Source organism: Achroia grisella, unplaced genomic scaffold, assembly GCF_030625045.1.
Source record: "Achroia grisella isolate CSIRO2021 unplaced genomic scaffold, CSIRO_AGI_Agris_v1 utg841, whole genome shotgun sequence".
NCBI lineage: Eukaryota > Metazoa > Arthropoda > Insecta > Lepidoptera > Pyralidae > Achroia > Achroia grisella.
Window position 1 is genome coordinate 2921340 of NW_026713039.1, and position 23279 is coordinate 2944618.

At 33.0% G+C, this 23279-nt stretch overlaps 4 protein-coding genes across 5 annotated transcripts in view; 2 read left to right on the forward strand and 2 right to left on the reverse strand.

Annotated features, from left to right (window-relative positions):
• Window positions 1–689, reverse strand: part of LOC131852223 (PTB domain-containing adapter protein ced-6) — a 74981-nt gene extending 74292 nt beyond the window's left edge. The window contains exons 1-2 of one of the 2 annotated variants that reach the window (XM_059202865.1): window positions 555–689; window positions 318–438 (exon numbers count right to left, since the gene is read on the reverse strand). The gene's annotated coding sequence lies outside the window, so the exon portion shown is untranslated. Of the gene's footprint in view, window positions 1–317 lie in introns of both variants that reach the window. The other variant, XM_059202866.1, reaches the window with a different exon arrangement.
• A 3197-nt stretch (window positions 690–3886) lies between these two features.
• Window positions 3887–9818, forward strand: LOC131852294 (uncharacterized). The gene is made up of 8 exons (XM_059202969.1): window positions 3887–3978; window positions 4914–5031; window positions 5712–5784; window positions 6214–6332; window positions 7123–7274; window positions 7835–8329; window positions 9227–9304; window positions 9749–9818. Exons 1-8 carry the CDS (start codon window positions 3968–3970, stop codon window positions 9789–9791), a joined length of 1089 nt encoding a protein of 362 aa, XP_059058952.1. The 5' UTR covers window positions 3887–3967; the 3' UTR covers window positions 9792–9818.
• Window positions 9819–10958: 1140 nt separating this feature from the next.
• LOC131852289 (uncharacterized) lies at window positions 10959–12490 on the reverse strand. Its single transcript, XM_059202952.1, has 2 exons — window positions 12320–12490; window positions 10959–12086 (listed from the first exon to the last, which is right to left on the reverse strand). Exon 2 carries the CDS (start codon window positions 12067–12069, stop codon window positions 10990–10992), a length of 1080 nt encoding a protein of 359 aa, XP_059058935.1. The 5' UTR covers window positions 12070–12086; window positions 12320–12490; the 3' UTR covers window positions 10959–10989.
• Window positions 12491–13299: 809 nt separating this feature from the next.
• LOC131852217 (uncharacterized) lies at window positions 13300–20288 on the forward strand. The gene is made up of 3 exons (XM_059202858.1): window positions 13300–13681; window positions 14385–16428; window positions 16649–20288. Exons 1-3 carry the CDS (start codon window positions 13300–13302, stop codon window positions 20286–20288), a joined length of 6066 nt encoding a protein of 2021 aa, XP_059058841.1.
• The last annotated feature ends 2991 nt before the right edge of the window (window positions 20289–23279 follow it).

Genomic DNA, 23279 nt, shown 5'->3' on the forward strand with positions numbered 1-23279 from the left:
TATTTAAAAGAATTATGTACCTATACATGTATTGAATTTTATAAACTTCAAACGTAACGTAAATAACAGGCGCTGTTGATAAATAAAGTCGCCATATTAATGAAATATTCGTAGGTACTAAATAATGTACGTAATGAATAATGATTGATACTTATATTTTATTTCACGTAGCTATAAGCAGCTGTGTTAGAACTTGTAATGCACGCCGAAACGTCATTTGACAATAAAATGACTCATCCAAGCATTCAACCCTAAACCGCGGCAGGAGAAAGCGACAACCGTTTGGTGTAAGCAAAAAACTTTTGTACCAAACTCACCTGATTCGGTTAGCGTCACTCGATTTCACTCAACAGTCTTCAAACACTTTTTTTTTAAATAAAACAAGAACTGTGGCTAAAATCACACAAAACAAAAGACAAACTCGTTTACTCGTTATACCTGCAAAAGAAAACCGAATATTATAGTTTTATATAACTGTCGTGCCTACTTCCTATAGCGTTTCAACCGGTTTCAAAAAGTCATTTGATGATTTCAATAAACTTTTTTAAACTCACAACAAAAATACGCGTTCGCCTCGCGAACTGCTTTGTCATGGAGTCTTTAGTTGTTTTTTTTTTGCTTGTTTGTTGGCGTGTGAAAAATCCGACACGTTTCGCGTTGTTGCACACACAGGCGCACTACGAAGCCCCCGCTTACGACTGAGAACAACCAAGTCGTCAAACGAGCCTCGCCGACTGTTGCTAACTTCACGGTTTAGGAGAGGCTTTTGCACCAAGACAGCCTACATTTAATAAAATCTTTTCTCTACCTTTAAATCGTATACTATTGCAATAAAGTAGAAATTTGTGTAACCGCCGCTCTAAAATTGTAACCACAACTTTGTTTATATACATAATCATGATAGAACGCGTACAAAGGAATATTTATCGCTTTTATGAAAGAAAAAGACTTAATTGAATGTGATTGTGTGAGATTTCACACGTTTCAATGTCTACAAAAGTCAATTTTAGTGCTGTTGATAAGTTTAATTGTGCAGTTGGCTACCTAATGACTGTGGACAAAAGAAGTTGGAGTTTTTACAATCAATTAAGTTTCTTATGCCCATAATGATAAGACTGGTATTATATTTCACTCGAGTTTCTAATGATTAGTTTCCTACTTTAACAGTACAGTCACTTTCTCGTTTGAATGAATTTTCTTAATATAGGACAGTATTAAGACAATTAGATTAAACGGTTTAAACAAAAATAAAGCATATCGTTGCTATTTCTGTCCATCCTAATATTATAAATGCGAAATTCTTAGTATGTCTGTTTGTTAGTCTTAATAAAACTTGACTTGAGGATAGAGGAAGGATATGGGGTATATATATCTAAAAAGCAGACAAATTCGCAGATCTTAGCTAGTAATAGTAATAATAGGTTTTAAGAATTGTTTGAAACAATGCAAAGAGGTATCACATCATTTTTTGTATTCAATATTGTTACTTCTTTATTTCATTAAAGAAAAAAATATAAAAATACGGAAGTCAACTGCAGAATGCTGATGAATACAGTGAGGATATCCGCATAATGGTATCTGACTATGAATACATTATAATATATTAATTCGTAGGATCATTCAAATCAATACAACAATATTGCATGACAAAAGTAGTAGACATACATCATAACAACCCACTTAAGATACGAATTTTGTAATCATATAAAAAATTAGATGTTACACAACGACCGGAATGGCAAAAAATGGCGATTATTTTAATATGAACATAAATATGGTGACATAATATTTCTTTTTCAACAACAAACGTCTCCGAATGAAATGAAGCGATACACATAATTTCTTACTTATCTTGTCTTATATCATTTTATTATTTAAAAATAATTAAAAAAAAGAATAAAAAAGCTAATTAGTATTTTTTCTTTTTTTCTTAATAGAAATGGATATCAAATATGGCGTCTATAGAAACAGATAAACAAACATACACGCTGTTAGAAGGGTTAAAACTACATTTTCGTTACGTACTTTATTTTAAAAATTTTTAGGCTTTGGAAGAATGTGTTAAAAACTTTTAGGAACAATTATTACGTGTTCTTTTTTTTATACTATATGTATAAATATGGAATAGTGCAAACTTTATTTTTCTAAAATAAAAGTGGCCTAAGTTACTCCTTATTACATAAGCTACCTACCAACAAAAGTCCCGTCAAAATCGGTCCAGTCATTTCAGAGATTAGACAGAACAAACAGGCAAAGGCAAAAATTGTAAAAAATGTTATTTCAGTGTGTGTACCATATTTATATTCATATGCATGTAGTAAAAACGGTTATTTCAATATTACAAACAGACACTCCAATTTTAATTATATATAAGTACTCATCCCAAACATGAAGATAAATTCGTTAAGGCGTGTAAGCGTAACAAACTGACTTTTGTATTATAATATATAATATAGGATAGGATTATTTGGGGAGTGATGGGAATGTTTGTAACAGAAACTGTCAGCAATGTAAGTATTATGTTAGAATTTATTTATAGTTTGTATTTACACAGCATCCTAAATATTACATATATAAATAAATGTTGTTAAGCAGAACAACAAATATTTAAATGAACAACACGCTAGTGTCTTGCCGCATTTTTGTTGAGACGACTCTGCTTTCCGAATTTAAAGGTATTAATACTTATATTACGTTTATTTAATAAAGATTATTTCTATACTAGTACTGGCGAGTTTTTTTTATTGGAATTAAATTAATGCTGTTTTTGACTTTACAATTTCAGCCAACGATAGGGTGCGAATGCAGAGAACATTCCAGACCTGCGGAAGGATTTTACACTTATGTTATCTGGAGAGAAGGCGTATCAACCTAAGGGCTTTTTGGGCTGCAGCCCAGGGTCCTGAGAATACAAAGGGCTCCAAGTCCCCACTGAAATGATATTTAGAATATAAAAAATATCTAGAATGTTAAAAAACCTATCATAAGGTTGTCCACCTTGAGATCAATCAACCCATGCAAGTGCGCGTCAATCGAAGGGAACGAGAAATTTCTAATCACTTGTATTTGGTCGGTGTATTTATTAGTTGAGTAATATAATTAGGTATAATATGAATGTGGATGGATGTAAAGGGAGGGGACGCCCTAAGATAGATTGTGTGAAAGATGATATGAATAAAAGAAGAGTATGTTTAGATATGACGACCTATAGAGAGCAGTGGAAGAGAATGACATACTGCGCCAACCCCAAATAATGGGATAAAGGCAAGGCAATGATGAATATAATTAGGTAGCCCCCTAAGTAGACTTAGCCCAGAGCCTCACAAATTAACGATCCGCCCCAATCTTTAAAATATCCCTGCTGGTGAAAAGGTTTTAAATTTATTAAACTGGAGAGGAAGGGTCTCGTCCCAAAACGTTGACAGAAATATTACTTAATAGTTAATAGTCCCTTTTGCTAAGAATCTTCTCCCCAGTGCAACCTAGGTGACATGTCGAGATGTAAATACCTTTACTTTTTAAACGGATTCATTCCGCTGCAACTTCATAGTAGTGTTTTATCGAAAATTATTATGTTAAGATAAGAAATGGTTAACTAAATAAAGTATATTAAAGACGAAATTTTAAAAAATAACTAGATACCGTTATAGTCATGGCAGTAGGGTACACTACATTATCACATACAAACAAAACATTATTTTTATTTATAACCTATTGCAATGACTGACACAAGTTTTTCTAAGCACCTTAGCAGTAGACAACATCACATTTTTTTCTCTTTTTCTAACGGAGTCAGACAATAAAATTATAGTTCTTATGACGCGACGTGACGTGGTTATTGTGGTTTTTTTTTTATAAATATTATAAATTTATGTCAACGTCATAAAAACTGACAACAAATAGGGCATTTTCCGAATATATATTTTAATAAGTTTGCTATATAATTTCATTTATTTATTTACTTCACATGAGTTTTAGGTAAGCACACAGAATATTGAGTAATTATTTAATAATATGTACTAGTTTTAGCCTGCGTCTTTGTCTGCTTTCACTATGATTGGCCCGGATTAAAACTAGTGTTCTCAATCCCATTATTCGGTAGATATATATCTCCTCTGACTAGACTGGCAAGAGTTACTGCATATTGCATATGACGGTCTCGGTGGTCTAGCGGTTTAGCACACCGCTATACTTTCGTAGGTCACGGGTTCGATTCTTTGCACGGCAATTATTCGTATTCATGAGTATGATAGTTTGTATCGGTCTGGGTGTTTTCTATGTACATTATTTATGTATTTACAAAAAAATATTTAGATATTTATATCATTTATATAGTATCCACAACATAAGCTTTGCTTATCTTAGAACTAGATGGCGTTTTGTGAATTCTCTAGGATTTTGTTATTATATAGCAGACCCGCGTAACTTCGTCTGCATCACACTTAAGTACTTGACATTTATCATTTTATTTGGCCTTTTACACAATATTTCTTTTTAATGTAAGTTAATAATTTCGTGTTAGTCTGATGTATAAGCTATATTACTGTACAGTTTCATCAAAATCCATCCAGCAGTTTTTTCGTGAAAGAGTAACAAACCCATTGTCGCGTACAAGCAGCAATAAAACGCAACACAAAAGGAGCGTTCTGATTGGAGCGCACACCCATCCAATTTAAATATGCAACGTAATGTAACAGACTTAAAATATCAACCGACCGATCCAACGTACTTTTATCACAGTATTTACCCATTAAATTGAAGACTATAAACAAATCTATCATTTCTACAACCCGTAATCTGCTGAAGCCAACATCACCTACCATCTGAGCATTCGAGCCGCATCATCACGTACCACCCATCCATACTCACAAACTTTCGCATTTAGAATGTTAGTAAAATTGCAATGTTTCCAGCTGCCCTCAATGCAGTTTCAAGTCACAGTTCGAGAGCGCTCTGATGATGCATCAGCAGCTCTACCACCACTCCTCGACCATCTACTGTTCAGACGCCAATAAAACCAACACTTTACCGGTAATCATTAAGTATTAAACTGTTGATTGTTTATATAATAATTGATTTTATTATTCTATATAATGTATTTTATTTTCGTAGATTATGATCAACCGCCTGCGCTAACGGTTGACACAGACGGGGCACCAGTGAAGGATGATAGGATGAGCATGAGGTCAGGTCAGTTATCCATCGTGGTAAATTCACTCAGATGGTTTCCAGCGGGAATCGCGTGGAGGTTTTTTATATTTGTATACTAAATGTGATGTCGACAATGCAATCGTATCTATACTAAATAACAGAACAATAAGTTAGCAAACTCCTTTTTAAATTTACAAACTTTATACTAGATGTCGCTTGTGATGGATTGTGTGAAAGATGATATGAATAAAAGAGTATGTTTAGATATGACGACTGATAGAGATCAGTGGAGGAGAGTGACATACTGCGCCGACCCCAAGTAATGGGATAGGCAAGGCAATGATGATGATGATACTAGATGTCGCTACTAGTCTACGAAATCGTTTTTCGCGACAGATATGTGTAATATACTTACTAACTTTAAAACCATATGGTGTTCCTACGAACTCCCAATGTTATCACGAGGTCGGATTAGCCTTAAACACTACCGGTTTAAAAAAAAATGCAGGCACGCAGGCTGTTGCAAGATTCCGTATTGACACAAAACCTAATCATTTCAGGTCAAGCCGTATACAGTACCTTGTGATGTTACATCAAAATATACAACAGCAAAAGACAAAAAAGGATTTCAATGTAAGATATAATCATTTGTTATCGGTGTTACCATAACCGGAAAATGAAACGGAAATATGTATTTAAATTGACATTAGTACTATATTCTGTCTTATTGTAATTATATTTATTTGTTGTTAACTCATAGTAATGTAATGTTTATTTTTCTGTTTCAATATTTTGATTATATTTATTTGTTGTTAACTCATAGTAATGTAATGTTTATTTTTCTGTTTCAATATTTTGATTATATTTTAAGCCTATTTTTAATGTGCGTCGTTAATAGGAAATAGAACTCCTATTGTCATTTCCTTTCCTTTTATATAAATTTAAAGCTACAGATAGCAATATATAAAACAATAGGCTGTTGTCATAATTTATTCGATTATGAGTTTCAAAAAAAGAGTGTTGGTTCGAATCTACATTGACCTGAGTTTTATTTTCTTTCAGTGGGTGCGCGGACGTCGTCTGCAACCCGGTTGTTCGACCGTCTGCGGGCGCGCATCTCGCGAAGTCGTAGCCGCACTTTATTCGCACATGCCGAAGAGACTGTTGAAGATTCTTTGAATGTTAATATACAATTTAATACTATTATGACGGCCAAACAAACTCATGTATACTAATATTATAAAGAAGATAAAGAAGACTAGAGGTCTACCTCTGATCTTCTTTATATTTAGACTAGCTGTGCCCGCAGTTTTACCAGCGTGAAATTTATAGCCTGTATATTAAGCTATATTACTGCAAAGTTTCATCAAAATCAGTTCAGTAGTTTTTGCGTGAAAGAGTAACAAAGATCTGTTCGTACTCACAAACTTTCGTGTTTATAAAATTAACTAGATGTGCCCTCAGTTTCACCTGCATTAAATTTCAATAAAAAAATATATCCTATATGTTATTCTAAAGCATAAGCTGTATTACTGTAAAGTTTCAATAAAATTTTATTACTAGCTCTCCCGCGCACCTTTGTCTGCATCACACTTACTTGACATTTATCATTATATTTCGTCCAATTTACATACTATCTCTTTAAATTATAGCCTATGTGTTATTCTGATATATAAGCTATATTACTGTAAAGTTTCAAAAAATCCGTTCACTAGTTTTTGCGTGAAAGAGTAACAAACATCCATGCTCACAAACTTTCGCGTTTATAATATTATTAAGAGAAGATAAACTCGTCTGCGTGTGTACCACAGTCTCACCTATTTCAGCCGCCAAAATCAAAGCAGCTTGCGTTTCTATGTTCTCGTCTTATGGTTTATTTGAACAATCAAATTACAGGATAAAATGGATCTTAGTTCTCGTCTTAGTTTATTTGAAAATATACCTATAATAAACATACTTTTTCTCTTCCAGGAGTTGTCTGTACCTAGCGAGTGTACGTCGAAGGGCCCTAATATAGATTCAGTATCGAAGAGTAACCCTATTACCACCCTCGGTTCTCCCTGTCCTGAGATGCCGACTAGAGAGACGTTTGGTTGTCACTTATGCCCTTTCGATGCTGATAGGTAAGTAATTTGGGACTAATAACAATAATATTTGAGCACAATACACAATAACAATACACTGCGCCATCTACTCCCAAGTTAAGCAGAGCTTGTATTCTGGGTGCTAGACATCTGATACAAATACATAGATAGAACACCAAGACAGATACAATTATATTTATGAATAAAAATGTTTGTGTACCGTGCGAGGAACGAACCCGTGATCATCCAAGTAAAGCGTGTTATTCCACTAGACCATGAAGGTTGTCAAATTAATAATACAATATAATCTGTTTGACGCCTGAAGTGAGATTGAGGTACTGAAAGATTCTTTCACTAAAAAAACAGCCTTCGAAACTCAGACACACAATTTTTATTCTCGACAAATTTTTATTCCACCCATTTAACAACTCACACTTTATAGACTATATAATACAGAATACAGACCACAGACTAATTACATTTTTAGTTTATAATATATTTTGTTTTTTAACCAACTTCAACAGGTACCCATACAAATAACTTTTAGAAAGTCTGCCTCGGCAACCTCCTGAATTACGATTACTTCTTATTTTTCACAGAATTACAGTACTAGACCGGCATCTCCTCAATGATCATAAGATAGGTCTTGAAAATCTATTAAAATTAGTAATGGCGAAAACCAAAGATGGTCTTTCCGAAGATACAGCACCAACCATGTACGGAGTCAGACAAATATATTACAAACCCTCAGACGAAATAATCCAGGAAGGAGAATTTCTTATAGAGACCGTTACACCCAAAATTAAAATCTTAAAGCATGCAGGTACTAATACAGACCTGCAATGGACTGATATACCTGACTTGAAAGACAACTGTCGTATGATAACGAAAGAATTGGAGAAACTGATGAAATATCCGATGGATATGAATGATAAAGATATGTTCTTGAATAAAATGCAAACGCTTAACAAATGTATGTGCAGATTTGTTGATTCCTCGAATACTATAAAGAGAGTCTTAACGAAAGAGTTCGATTCTAAAATTAGCGTGCGTGATGAGAAGAGGGAACCGTTCTTCGATTTAGGCTTAGGGGAGTAAGTAGAACTTGAAATACCGCATTTTTTAGAATATTAGACAAACCTGACAATAACACGTAATTTAAACTTAGGATGATTTTTAGAAAGGCAACTTAATAGTATATATCTTGTAAATGAAAATCTTTATAATACAGTATATAAACATTATTTGTGGTTACGATACTGTAGGCAGTCTGCTACGAATTTTACGCCTAGTACTAAATACGAGATATGGCAAGATAAGTAATTCGTGGGTCCCACAGGGAACTTTGCAGGGGACGAATCTGATCTCTAAGGGGATGAACCTCATATACAGTCATAACTTTCGTGACGTCACATTTCTAAGTATGAAAATAAGAAATTTGAACTATTTGAAATATTAAAAAAAGATTTAAATAATCTATAATAATTAACACATAGAAGAGACATACAACCGTGCCCAGCAGTGAGCTGGTAACGGATGTGGGTTCAAGGACGGGGGAGGATCTTAAAATCATAAAATTCGTGTGAACTAGTTTATAGATGACCTTTTTCAGATTAAATAAGTTATAGACCTCTCCATTGCTGTAGAATCTAGTCGGCATCTAGCCAGACTCCCATTTATTTGTGGTCGGCGTAATATGTTTTTCGCTTCCAATCATCCCTGTTCGCAGTCATCGCGTTATTTACTTCCTTTCTTACCATATCATCTTTCACACAGTTCATCCATCTCTTTTTCGGCCTTCCTCTGCGCTTATAACCATTCACATTCATATGTAACACCTTTCTTAAAATATTATCCTCATTCCTACGCATTACATGTCCATACTATGATAGACGATTACTCTTCAACCTCTCTGACACCGGTGCCACTTTCATACTTCCTTTTCCTTTACGTATATGATCATGAGTATGGCATATATATGATTTTTTCAGCCAAGACAGTCCTCGAGAATGGGAAAGAGCACACAGTGAGAAATTTGAAAGAAGCAGAAACAAACATAGAGACAATAGGTATGAATAATAATAATTATAATAATCTTGTGCAATATAAACGGCTAGTTCTAAACTAAGCAGGACTGTGTTATGGCTGATAGAAATACTTTACTATATATTTGTAAATACATTCAGAAAACATCCCGACCATAACAACGGGCATACTCATAAATACAAACGTTTGCATCGTGCGAGGAATCGAACTCAAGCCCATAGGAAGTAGACCGCTACACAACGCGCGTAAGAATAGAATAGAACTGTGATGAAACTATAGAAATGTTCTAAGAATCTGTCCCTATTTATGCTTAAATTTTTAAAACTACGCAACAGATTTTGATGCGCAGAGTGATTGAAGGTTTATATATATAATACATGTACACCCGCGCCAAGCCGAGGCGTGTAGTTATTAATAAAGTTATGGATGAATGAATAATAGTAATTAATTTTGTTGTTTTGTTGCAGAAGCGAAAAAAAGAAATTTTCTTCAGAGAGCTTTTACTTTTGATTATAATTTTAATATGTACATTAAGATGGTTATTATTAAATTATATTTTAATACTTAAAAATTTCATTAATTATTTATCAAATTCATTAAGTAACTCCAAGTACTATCCTGATCATCTGGATGAATGGCGGTCTTCCACAGTGCGGTTTTCTAGAAACTTTTTGCCTCGCACAACCACATTATGGAATCACCTTCCAGCAATGGTATTTCCGAACCGATACGATATAGAAACCTTCAAGAAAAGAGCTTATTCCTTTTTAAAAGGCCGACAACGTACTTGCAATTCCCCTGGTCGCAACACCAGGGGAATTGCAAGTACGTTGTCGGTGCTCATGGGCGGCGGTAATCACTTACCATCAGGTGAGCAGCGTGCTCGTTTGTCCCGTGTTATAAAAAAAAAAAGTAATTCATGTTAAACGTGTCCTAAGCGCTAATCCACGCAGGATTCATGTATGGCAATGGAACGCGGTGCGAAATTTAAGTAATGCTTTCCCATTCTTCTACGACGACATTACATTAGCGAAGCCGCGAGCAAAAGCTAGTAATACTATAAATATAGTATTACTAGATTTTGCCCGTGGCTTCGCTCGCGTTAACTTATCCCCTTTGGGTGGAATTTATCAAAATTCTTTCTTAGGGGATGCCTACGTCATAGTAGCTTTATGCATGCAAAGTCTCGAATCTCAAATATCGATCAAAATCAAAAAAATCTCAAAGATCGATTTAAAATTGACAAAGTTTCATACAAACTTTCATCCCCTATTTTATCGCCTTGGGGGTAGAAATAATCAAATCTTTTCTTAGCGGATGCCTACGTCATAACATCTACCTGCATGCCAAATTTCAGCCTGATCCGTCCAGTGGTTTGGGCTGTGCGTTGTTGATCACTATGTCAGTCACCTTTGAGTTATATATGTTTAGATAGTATTAAAGTATGAAATTTAAAATTATTAAAGTGACTATTAAGCTGTGATATGAGGGAGGACTGATGGTGGCCCACATCAAGCGGCATTACTAATGTAACATATGTATATTTATGTACACACGATGTAAGATATGTAGTACTCTATTATGTATTTCAAATTTCTGCCAAAAGGCTAAAATAATACATTACATTTAAAAATATTACTTTATTAGAAATTTAAAAATCAAAATCTATTTTCTTCACAATTGCAATTTGTTTCGTGTCCACACAAGTTTAATTTTTTTTACAAAACTCACAAACTTGAGGTTTGTGTTTTATCTGATGTGAGTTTTCATAATGGCAACACAACGTATAAATGCATTTATCGCATTTCTTTTCATGGCACATTTTATGACACATGTGATTCAATGAATCTCCACTAGACAGTTGCTGGTTCATTCCACAACACGTGCAGTTATGTTCCAATTCTGTTTTCTTATTAAATTCTATATTAGCGTCTTCATGATCTTTAGTTTTTACAACAGGCAATATTCTAGGCCCATTTCTAACTGCAGGCCTATTAGAATATTCTAAACAGTTTGATATTTCATTTTTTTTAACTGTAGCAAACATTCTATTGACCTCTTGTATGGTATCTTTCGATTTATTTTTTTCCTTTAACGAATGTTTTAATTCCTCTAATTTCATTTGAGGTATTGAAGATGATTTTCGTTTGATCAAATGCTGAGATTTTCTCATATAATCCGGTTGAAAATAATGAACAATTCTAAAATTATAGTTATCATATATCTTTGTGTCTTCTTCAATTGAATATTGAAATACTCTACTTAATGACAATTTAGGTTTAAGATCGCAATTTTTTGGTTTTACTTCAGTAATTGTATAAGCATCTTTAGATAATGCAGTTTTACTAGTTGCTCTCTCTACAGACAGTTGCTTTTTACTTTGAAAAACTGTTAATACCTCGTTTAGTAAATTCAAACCTTGAGTAATATCAGAATGTGAGGTTTGTATTACCTTTGTATTATGTTTCTTCGTTTCCTGTTCTCTTTTCTCATGATTTGCCTGTTGTTTCTCTGTCATTGTACGATTATCACAACCATATTTATCGCACTGATTATTTTTATGACATATGGGACATATTATCCTAATTTCTTCTATTTTCTCTTTATCAACTGTTTTAGTGTTCAAACAAATTGAGCATACTGTTTTATTATTAGCAGTATTTCGATATCTGTTTCTATTGTCTTTATTCATTATTTTATTTTCTTCAATGTTTTCATGTAATTCTGTTTCGAAAGTCGTTATGTGTATTTGAACTTTTTTGTACTGTAATGATTGCTCTGATATCATATGAATTTCATAGAAATCTGGAATTAACAATAATTTTATTATATTTACTGATTTCCTTACCCACGCGGTAGGATATCTATGGTGAAATATTAGCGTCTTTACCGACTTTTGAATATATTTGTAAATATATTTATTTTAACCAAAAATACAGTATAAGTAGTTAGTAACTTATTTATCTGACATCAATATTTAAAAAAATGGGAAATTTGATATCATTGATATAATGGTTATAAAAAACTAAGAAACTAACCTCAAGATAAATCAATATTAGACACTGAAATACCCCGAAAATATAAAGAAGATATTCATAATTTAAAAATGCAAATGTTACTAAAATAATATAAATATCAAAGAAGAATATTAAAAGTGAAGGTAAATTGGAGTCTATACTGCTCAGTAGAATTGCGAGCAAGATTAGATAAATTAGATAAAACTCATTCTGTCAAAGCTAATGTTATCTTTGACAATCTAATATAGTATTACAACTGGCCAGGTACAACTGTTTAAGCTTTAATGAAAGGTCAAAGAAAAATCTGACAGAATTACAGAAAATCAAATTATGGGACACAGTCACCTAGATACATCAAAATAATAATTGCATTTAATAATGTCTAGTAAGACAAATTCAATATTGTCTACTAGGCACTGCTGTATCTAAACTGTGTCACCCCACCTTACATTTTCCTACTTTTATTTAGTATATAAGATCATTATTTCTATGTACACATTGTCAGTTTATCATCATCAGTAATATACATCGTCTCGACCAGCAACATCTTATTATTCACCCGCAACACAAATTAATGGACACTTGTCAAAAAACTTAGCAAAAATATAAGAAATGCAAAATCTTCGTAAAAAAGTCAGTGTGTGAAATTTGAAGCGTTCATACTAATTGTTGAAATATACAAAAACAGAATACGGTAAGGTACTCTTAAAATCATTTATGTAAATAAATATGGAAACATTTAGTTTTGTGAATTTAAATAGTTCATTAATATAAAGTAATTATACATGTATTGCAATAGATTTGTATTTATTAGTCTCCACTAATAAATTAATTATTACAGGCTGAGAAAAACAAATCGAATTAAATATATTTAAACTCATATATTTTTATTTTACAGAACAATATTTGTAACCACACAATTTACAGCAAAAACTAAAATCTGAAACGAAAAAAGTGAAAAATTAGTTAATAAAGAGCCAAATAATGATAAATAAGAAGAAATGAAAAAAAGCAAAGGTGTTTATGTTACTAAACGTGATATCAAGGAAGATATCGAATATCATTCACACGCAAACGGAATAATTCGTAAAGCATCCCCTGATAGCTATGGTCAGACTTATGACGTGGGGTGTCAATTCGATACAAAGCGCGAACGAGATAACATAATTTGTACTGGTAAGAATGTTCTGAGTAGACCACACGAGGTTAGATATTTCAGCGGATACCCCAAGCAAATATATACATACCACAGATCCAAAAGTTTTACTAATATTGGGATTGGGAATGTGACAACGTTTCAGAGAAAGAAAGTAAGGAAGATATATTTGCCTGAGACTAACGCTAGAGGTGTGGGGAGTTCAGATTTGTCATCGTTTATCAATCGTAAGTTGAATGTCATTGATCAAACTGAAATTCATTTAATCTTTTAGCACAATGGTGGACCCGCTCAATGAAGTCTGTTCTCAAAAGCTACAAATATCCTTTTTTCTTTGTAACATTGTTCATTGATGCTCCGTTCCTATTGATCGTAGCATAATGTTTATATAGCCTTTCTTGATAAATGTGCTATTCATCTCGTAAGATATTTTTTTAAGATATTTGTTTTCATATTCCACTGTATCATTTGTATATAATACTAGTACAGACTTATTGGCATATAAACATTTTACACACGTTACTAGGGATAGGGCGTGGGGGATGCCACACGATGTCCATGCAGATGCAGATGTAGATGAATAAATAACTCATCATTTTTGATGCACCTTTGACAACTTGACCACTGACTGAGCTACAAAAAATATAATAATATAACCTACTTTCACAAAAACTATCCTAGTTGAAATAGAGGCATGGTGAATGAAACATTTGACATGGCCATATTTCGCTGAGTATACATAAATACTACATGGCAGAGGGTGAACCTGTTTCGTTCATGGTAGAATCAGTCAGGACTGTAAACACACAAAGTTTTATTTATTGTCGACGAAGATGATTAGAATGATGATTTATCTAACTATAATTGATATTTTACTTGTAAGAATTTTTATATTACGACTCGTCTAAAGTAAATTTTATTATTTTGAAGGAAGAACAGGATACCGTAACGGAAGCTGTTATTATGATAATAAAAGGACATCCTCGAAGTGCGTTGGCTCCATAAACGAACACACCACTACATCTGTGGTGAATAAAAACCTTTCACCTATATTGCAAACAAAATCAGGCGCTACCAGTCCCAAATTTCCAGCAGAAAGAACAAAAGATATCGAAGTAGGTAATACTGCTCTAAAATATTTAGTAACAACTACAACGCAAGTAGAAGACAAATATGAGAAAAAGTTATCAGAAATAACACTTAATAATACTGAAGATAGTTCTGTATATAAAAAAATATCTAAACAACAAATTAAAGAGAAAATATTTAAAGAAATTATAACTAAAGCGGCAGTTGGTAATGATTTTTCTTCAGATTCTTTAGTCCAACAGATTCATAATTTTGAAAGGCCTAGTCAAGCTAAAGAAAGTCGAATGCTGTTATCAGAGTCCATAGACCCTATGGAAAATAAACTGGAAAGGGAATATCGAAAAATGTTTTCTGTTAAAATAAAAGAACATGGCTCGAATATCGAGAATCCGATTCCAGATTTCAAAAGTGCATCATTACTACGGCGTCGATTTGAAGCTTTGAGACGTGGAATAGCTAAAAGGGATGAATCCAAAAAAAATGCAGTTTTAATGACTAAAGAATTGAGTCAAAATAGCGTCCCTAGTCGCAAGGATGTATCCATAGCTTCAGATCCACCCTCACTAGAAGCACGCTCTTATTCTAAAACAAAAATTTATAGTCCTTTACCATCTAGCTCCAATGAGAAAAAAATTGTAACAACTCCTATTACAACGTATAAGAAATCTTTTATAGACAGAAAAAATAGGGACAGTAGAGAATGGATACACACAGAACATAGTGAAGAGCACGGAGTTAAGGGAATGTTTAATCTGTGGGGAAAAAAGTTTAATTTAGAAGAAGAAAGCAACACGAAATTTTTTTCACCAGAAACTTCACACATCACAAAGAAAAAACAAAAGGAACTACTACCTAAAAAAGTGGAATTTGAAGAAAAGAAAGAAGGTAGAAATTTCTTCTTTTTTAAAAAGAAAAGTAAGGATAAAATAAAGCAGCCGTACAAATCCAAACAAGGGTTTACTGCTGGACGTTGTGAAGTTAAAGATGGTTTAATGATAAATATAGGAGCTAACACCACAATTTCGGAAGAGACAGAAAAAAACAAAATTTGTAATAAAGTTTCTGAGGACTACGAAGATATATTAAGAAAATCTTGGATACGTAAATTTTTAAGTAGAAGAATTGAATCTAAGAACAGTGTCCAAATTAGATGGAATAACAAAATGTATGTTACAAGTAGTAATACAGTTTTTGAACTAATGGATAATGTTTACAAGCAAACAGGAATTGTTTTAAAATCCCGCAGTGAAATTACAAGTAGTGACTCGACTTTCAACTCATTTACTAAAGCTCAGGTTAATTTCAAACAGAACATTGAAGCGTGGATGATACCAAAGACAATTCCTGACAGACCTATAAAAATCGTTAGTCTAACTGAAAATAACAATAAGAACATAGAAGTAACAATTTTAAATAGGAAATGGTTTATAGAAAAATCTGAAGCATTTGCTCACAAAATAGAAGTAGTCCTGCAATCTAAAAATATTGTTAAAATTAATAAGGATCCTAGTTCTGAATATTTAAGAATTGATATTCCTAAGGGATTTTTCTCAGATTCAACTAGTGATAGTGGAAATACTCAAACCAGTAACGAAGAAGTATACAAAATTGTGGAATATGACACTCCCGATTCCAAAACTGGTTTTAAAGTCTGTAATAAGTTAGGAACTGATGAATGCTTAAACTCGACAAGAGATATGAAGGTTACAGTAAGCATTAAAGATAGCGAGGATTTAGAAACGAAAATTCTTGATACTATAATAAAGAGACCGCCAATCAATATAGATGTTGCCCAAGGCAGTACGGGTACCACTGCTAAGAGATGTGACGTTATAGGCGTAGGAATTATTACACAAAGAGAATTAAGGGAAATCAAGAAACCCATGTTAGTATATCAAGTTATATATATTTTTAGTAATTTAATTAGAATAATGAATTATTTTTCACTTAATTGATCTACGAACTATAAGATGAACAGTTTTTTTTATATAATTATTTAAAGTTGTTTCATATATATTGAAATCATTCATGATATATTGTAAACACAGAGCTACCACCTAAACTTACTTATTTTTTATATTTATTTATAGTTGTCTACATTACAGATTAAAGTACCAAAATAAATACTGTGATGTAGAATCAGGACATTCTATCCATGTCAATCAAACAAAATGTGAATTTGCTAAAAGTTACTTGCAAGACTATTATCGTCATTGGACGCCGTTGGGTATAGATTTATTCTCATGTGTCAGCGAATCTCATTTACTATGTTGCTCTGAGATCTCTTACACAAGTTTAAAAAATCAAGGAGATGCTTCAAAGTCATGCCCAAACATTTTTGATGATTACCAAGCATCCACGATGCTTTCATCTGGCGGAACATCATCTTGCAGTCAATGTCAAATCTTTGATGAACAACCTATAGATGACAAATTTCCTTCCAAATTCTTCAGCAAATTTAAACGAGAAAATAAGTCGGCATCATCAGAAAATAATGGTAAGAGAATATTACCTAAGGACTCTTTTGAAGTATTCAGAAAAAGAAAATTGTATGCTGCAAGTAATAAATCTAGATGGTCTTCTTGTGGTAACGATAGTCCTTATTCAAAACCAAGCATAGAAGATAAAGAAGCACAGAATACGTTAGTCGATTATCCAAGACTGACAAAACTGTGCTGCAAACCTAGAAAAAAGGCGAGTCAGAAACATGTATCGTTACCCGAATGCGATGCTATGAATAATTCGATAGATGCTCAATTGTCGAAGAAATTACCAGAAGGTATTCTAATATTTAAAGGATCTACTTGCGAAGTCTGCAAAAAGAAAAGTTCACAATGCCCAAAACATGCAACGATTAACCCTACATCTCGTGAAATACCACAACCTCCTTGCAAAGATTCGTGCCAGAAGAAAAAAAATCCTGCATGTTTGAAACCTAATTCACCACCGTGCAATGTATCCACAGGTTCCCCGTTACATTCACCTTCACGTAACAATCCATGTCCAAAATCCCCTTCTACTTGTCAAAAGTCACCACAACCACAACTTCCTGTAAAAAAATCTTCATCTCCTTCATGTATACCTTCACTTCCGTGTCCACCGTCGCCTCTCTTACACGGAAGACGACCAGCAATTTGTAAAATACCATCACTAGATCCAACACATAAAAAGCAATCTAAAATATCTCCATGTCCGCCGACGCCACCTATGATTTCACAGGCACATCTACCGAAATCAACTTCAGGTCGTAGTTTACCACCTTATCATCCATTATCTCCAACAATATCACCAAACCCTATCAAAAAAGCTAAAAAGAAAAAGTCTGCAACAAAATGTAATGCCCAATCACAAGTCGATAAGAAACCAATATATCCTTGTGACGAATGTATGAAATTACCTAGTCAAGAATTTCCTTGGCCTCTAAAAAATCAAGTTTCTAACAAATCTTCTTTAGAGAATTGTAAATTAACAAAATTTTGCACACCAGCTTCAAATAATATAGGTTCTACAAAACCAACTTCTAAGACAAAATGCAAGCCAGGCTACCTTAACCTAAACTCGCCTCCGAAGCCTCGTTCGAAAACTAAAATATCTGGGATATTTTTAAAAAAAGAACCGTCGAATAAAAACAGTAATAGTAATGAGTGTATAATCTCCCCTTCACATGGCCATAATAATTCAAATTCTAAAGAGAAAATCATGATACGGGTAAAGAAAGAAACGCCAAGTATTAAAGCAATACGAGAAGGTATGAATATAAAAGTGCAGGATGCTGACGGTAAAACACTATACGAGAGAAGACATTATACTTGCGAAAAATCTAATATGAACAGATCCTCTATTTTAGGTGAACCGTACAAAGATTCTTGCGTTAATAGAGTTGAAACGCCAAATACAACTAACTTGCAGATAGAACGGCATAGTACGGGTAATTTAGAAGACAAAAACAATATTGATTTAGGTAATCCAAAAAGTGAAGCAAGCGTTGCTAATTTGATAGAAATAAATTTCAAGTTAAAAGTTACGCAAGGCGATAAAACCGCAGAGTTTAATATCGACAATAACGGCGAAGGTGCCGATAAACCGAATGCGAAAATCCAGTTAGCACAAACGCCACAAGATGTTTTTATTCTGAATGATGATCGTCCGTCATCGACTTCAGATCTTAATGCAAAAAATGATGTAAATATTCGAATAGTGATCAAGAATTATAAACAAAAACCCTATAAAAGGTCTAATGAACAGTGCCATATCAATAATGAATATTCTAAGAAAATTTCTGAAAAGTTCCATACAGTGTCTACGGGTTATAGTGACATACGAAATCAACTCGATAATGTTTTTACTGTACATAAAACAAATACAGATTTTACACCTTCAACTGACAATTGCAAAAATCGAAAACCAAGCGAAGAGATAATGAACCACATGCTTACTAATAAATGGTCCATTCCATCAATTACGAATAAACAAGAAAACCCTAGTCTTAAACAATTACAACCAGAAAAAGTTATTAACAGCGATACTGAACAGGTTAAATATATATTAAGTAAAACAGAAAGTGAAAATATGAGTGTAAAAATAGACGAAGAAACTCAAGAGGAAAAATCAGAGATACGAACTTCTGCAACAAATATGAATGAACATACTATAGATATGAATGTTACGAGTGATGAACTAAATATTTACAATAATAGTAAACCAGTGACTAAAGCAGATAAAAAGGAATTGTTAAAGAAAATATTTGAAAAGGCTAGCAATGAGAAAGGAAAGATAAAAGGTAGAATGAAGCACTTAAGGAATATGCTGAAATTAATTTTGACTTCAGACAGCAGAGATCACGAAGAAATTACAATTACTAGCAATGAATTAGTTAAAGACGTAACTTTTGCCTCTTTAAAACCTAATTATTTTAGAGACACGGATAGTATGAATAATTATTATAAAACTGACAGTACACCAGAAATGTCAGAAATGGAAAGTACAGTTAAACCTGTGTATCCATCAGAGGAGGATACAGAGAGTAGTGATAGCGACTCATCAGACAATTATAGTAATGAAGTAAAGGGATGCCTTTGTAGTAAAGTAGCTGCAAAATTAAATATGTGTAAAGAAACAAATATTGGCGGTGGATGTTGCTGCCGAGGTGCTACGAAAAAAACAAAAACCAATAATGAAACTAACTGCGATATTAGAACTGAAGTAGATCTGTTTTTGCTGAATTACAATACACCTGAACATATTGACGTAGAAACACAAAACTCTAAAATGAGTAGTAAAGTGAATAGCGTACAAAATGTAAAATCTAAAAATACTAATAAACTAAAACCATCAAAGGATTTAAGTAATACAACAATAAAAAGAATATTATCTCCTAATATGAGTATATGCAGAAAGCAATCAAAAATAGCAATGTTAAATAAAAAAGCTGGTATTTTTACCGAAGAAAAGATTGATGTAAATAAAAAGTCTCATGATTATATACAAACAAATATAATTAGGGATTTTAAAAAAGATAAGGCAAGAAAACGAAATTTGACTGAGAATATATCCATACCTGCTGATATTTTACAATCTTATGAAACCAAAAAGGCAGTATTGGAAATTTATGCAGAAAGAACAGTTTCTAAAAAAGAAGAACGTTTGGTGGCAAAACTTCCAAAGTTTATCTATGCGAAAGAAAGTGATTTTGTAAGCATATATGATGAAATTGTTTCAAGTCAGAATAGTATTCGCAATAAATAGTTCGTTATGTCTATTAACCGATAGGATATTTTTATTTAATTTCATTGACTATCGTGTTGTTGATTCTTTGTCATAAATATATTGTAATTTTTATCTGTCTAATTTTATTTAGACCTAAATGCATTAATTCAACTCCAAATACTAACATCCTACAAAGAAGACATATTTTATTTATTGTTGAATCTTGGGTTTGAGTCGGGACTTGAGTTTATGACACTATACCGACATTGAAATAATTAAGTAGGAAGGGGTTGTTGTAATAACTACTAACCCCATTGCTAGAAATGTACTATGCCAAGCTGACCGATACGCGGTTCCCTCTGGAAACCATCGTAATAAAATACTGGTAAATTTGTCACCATTGGGTAACTGAACTGACATCATGTTCATGTTATCATCCTCCACTGCCCCAAGTGTATACCATTAGCTCAGGTAGTATGGATGATGATGGAATAGAGCACCCGCTCTATTCCATCATCATCCATACAAAATAAAAATAATAATCATTTAAAAAAAATAATATCACCGATTTTGACGGCCTCCTTGGTCTACACACCGCCTTGATTCGTTCGATTGCTCGCACGGCACAAACATTTATATTCAAGAGTATGATTGTTTGTCTGGGTGTTTTCTATGTATAATATGCATTTCCGAAAAAAAATCTATATATTTGTGTCAGTTATCTAATACTCACAACACAAGCTTTAGCTAGCTTTATTTGGGTCTAGATGACGCTGTGTGAATTATCCTGAGATTTTTATTATAATTATTAATAAGTAACCTGGCACCTATAATTGTATCTTTGTAGAAACATATTGATCAGTATTAAATAAAAGTACTAAGAATGTTATATTTTACGGGCGTAATACTTTTAGTCTAAGCGAGGGTCACGATTAGAGGGGCATTCAGCTAGTTTCCCATTCTATTCGTTAAGTCTATCACGGATGCAGGCCAGACAGTCGTAATTCATTTTATATTGCCGCCTTGGAGACACCAAGGATAGCTCATTCACTGACAGATCTAATAGTACAGTGAGATTAATTGTTCATTTTCTCCCAATAAAACTAGTTCATATGAATACAATACTGTTAGATATGTTGTTAGGGGCTGTATTTATATTCAGGTTTATTGTGAATAAAGAAATTATAATAAAAGTAAATTACCAACATAAATAGTATAAAATAATAATGAACAGCTTTTTTTTTTGTTTTTTTTTTTCGGACTACTCTAATGCTGTTGGGCGCAGCTGGCAGCCTTTACAGCTTCACCGGACGATAGGGGGCGAGTGCAGATGGCACTCTAAACCCGCGGAAGGACTTATGGAGCGGCTGAAGGCGAACTCCTGCCTGACGGATACGACTTTAGTCTGAGGGCACCACTAGGTGTTCGAACCTCGGCTCAGGCCGTCGTAATTTCGATCTCCGTTTGAATTGGACGGTGGATCGATCGGAGGGGATATATAATGAAGAGCGCAACAATTAATCAGTATGTCTGCAGAAGAAGATATTTTGTTGTTTTATTTTCCCGCGCAAACATAATGCGCCACAGATGCGTAATATTGCACGGCGCGCAGCTGCAGTAGGATGACGAGCGTGTCATAGCTGTATGAGCGATGTTAATACTAGTATGAGTGTGAACAAATACAATTAAGTGATTTTTTTTTATTTAATTGTAATGACAAACAAACTTTCGACCCACTTTTTAGTAAACATTTATATACATGAACAGAGCCACTGATATACCATATAACCCCTTCGTGTGATGCCTAAGATACCTCCCAAGTGTTGCCATTTTAGAGAATACGTTCATCGTATTATATACGTTATCTGTAAGATGGTTAAGAATGTAAATGTGTCAATTTATTTTCTTTTTATTTCTACGCGTGTTATTACTGCTATCTCTTTCACTCTTTCAGACTATAAAATATGGTATGAATGAAACGAAATCATTCACGCCTTGTTCCAATCACGCATTATTGAAACCTTACTTGATATATTCTACATATCTAAGAGGAGTAAAATTAAAATATATATATAAATTTAAATCTTTATTCTCTCAAAAAATGTTTAGGTACAAAAATATAAATACTTGGAAATAAAAAGATTTTATAACCTTATCTACTAGGTACATATATACAAAAATGTGTTGGATATACCGACTAATTATTTATTTTGGTCTTTTTATGTATACCTAATAAATTGCCTAATTAAATATAAAACGTATAAAATAAAAAAAAATAAAAAATATTACAATTAAATATAAATATGCCATCACCTCATTATCCGTAGACAGAGAATAGCTTTCTATCTTTTTTTTTAATACCACGACGGTGGCAAACATGCATATTACATGACTACATGTATTTCGTAGGTTATCCTTTCTATTATTGCCACTAATTTTAAGTCGACTATCATTAGGACAGACATGCATCTAAACCTTAGAACAAGTTCTTGTTCTAAGGTTTAGATGCATCTAAAACAAAAAACCCAAACAGATACTTCAAATGTGTAATAATTCGTTTTATTTATTGAACTGTTTTGGCCCTTTCTTTGAAGCTACAACATTTATCGACTATCAGCAAGATATGCAGATAGATATCTAAACCTTAGAACAAGTTCTTGTTCTAAGGTTTAGATGCATCTAAACCATAGATTCATCTATGATGCAGATGCAAAAAAAGAAACATAATCTCCATAGATTCTTCAAATGTGTAATAATTCGGTTGTTTATTGAACTGCTCTGACCCTTTCTTTGAACCTACATTTATTTAATTTATAAAAAGTAACAAAATATTGAATTATATAAAATAGATGGTTTTAGGTTTTATTTACAAGGGAAATGTATCCATCATCAAATTTCACGAAACACGTAAAGGATAATCGCGCAGTTTATTTTGATGATTCTTTTTTTTGTTGAATACTTAAATTGTTAGTCGTGATTTATACAGAGATTACGTAATTACAAAAGTACTAATATGGCCGTATTTTATAT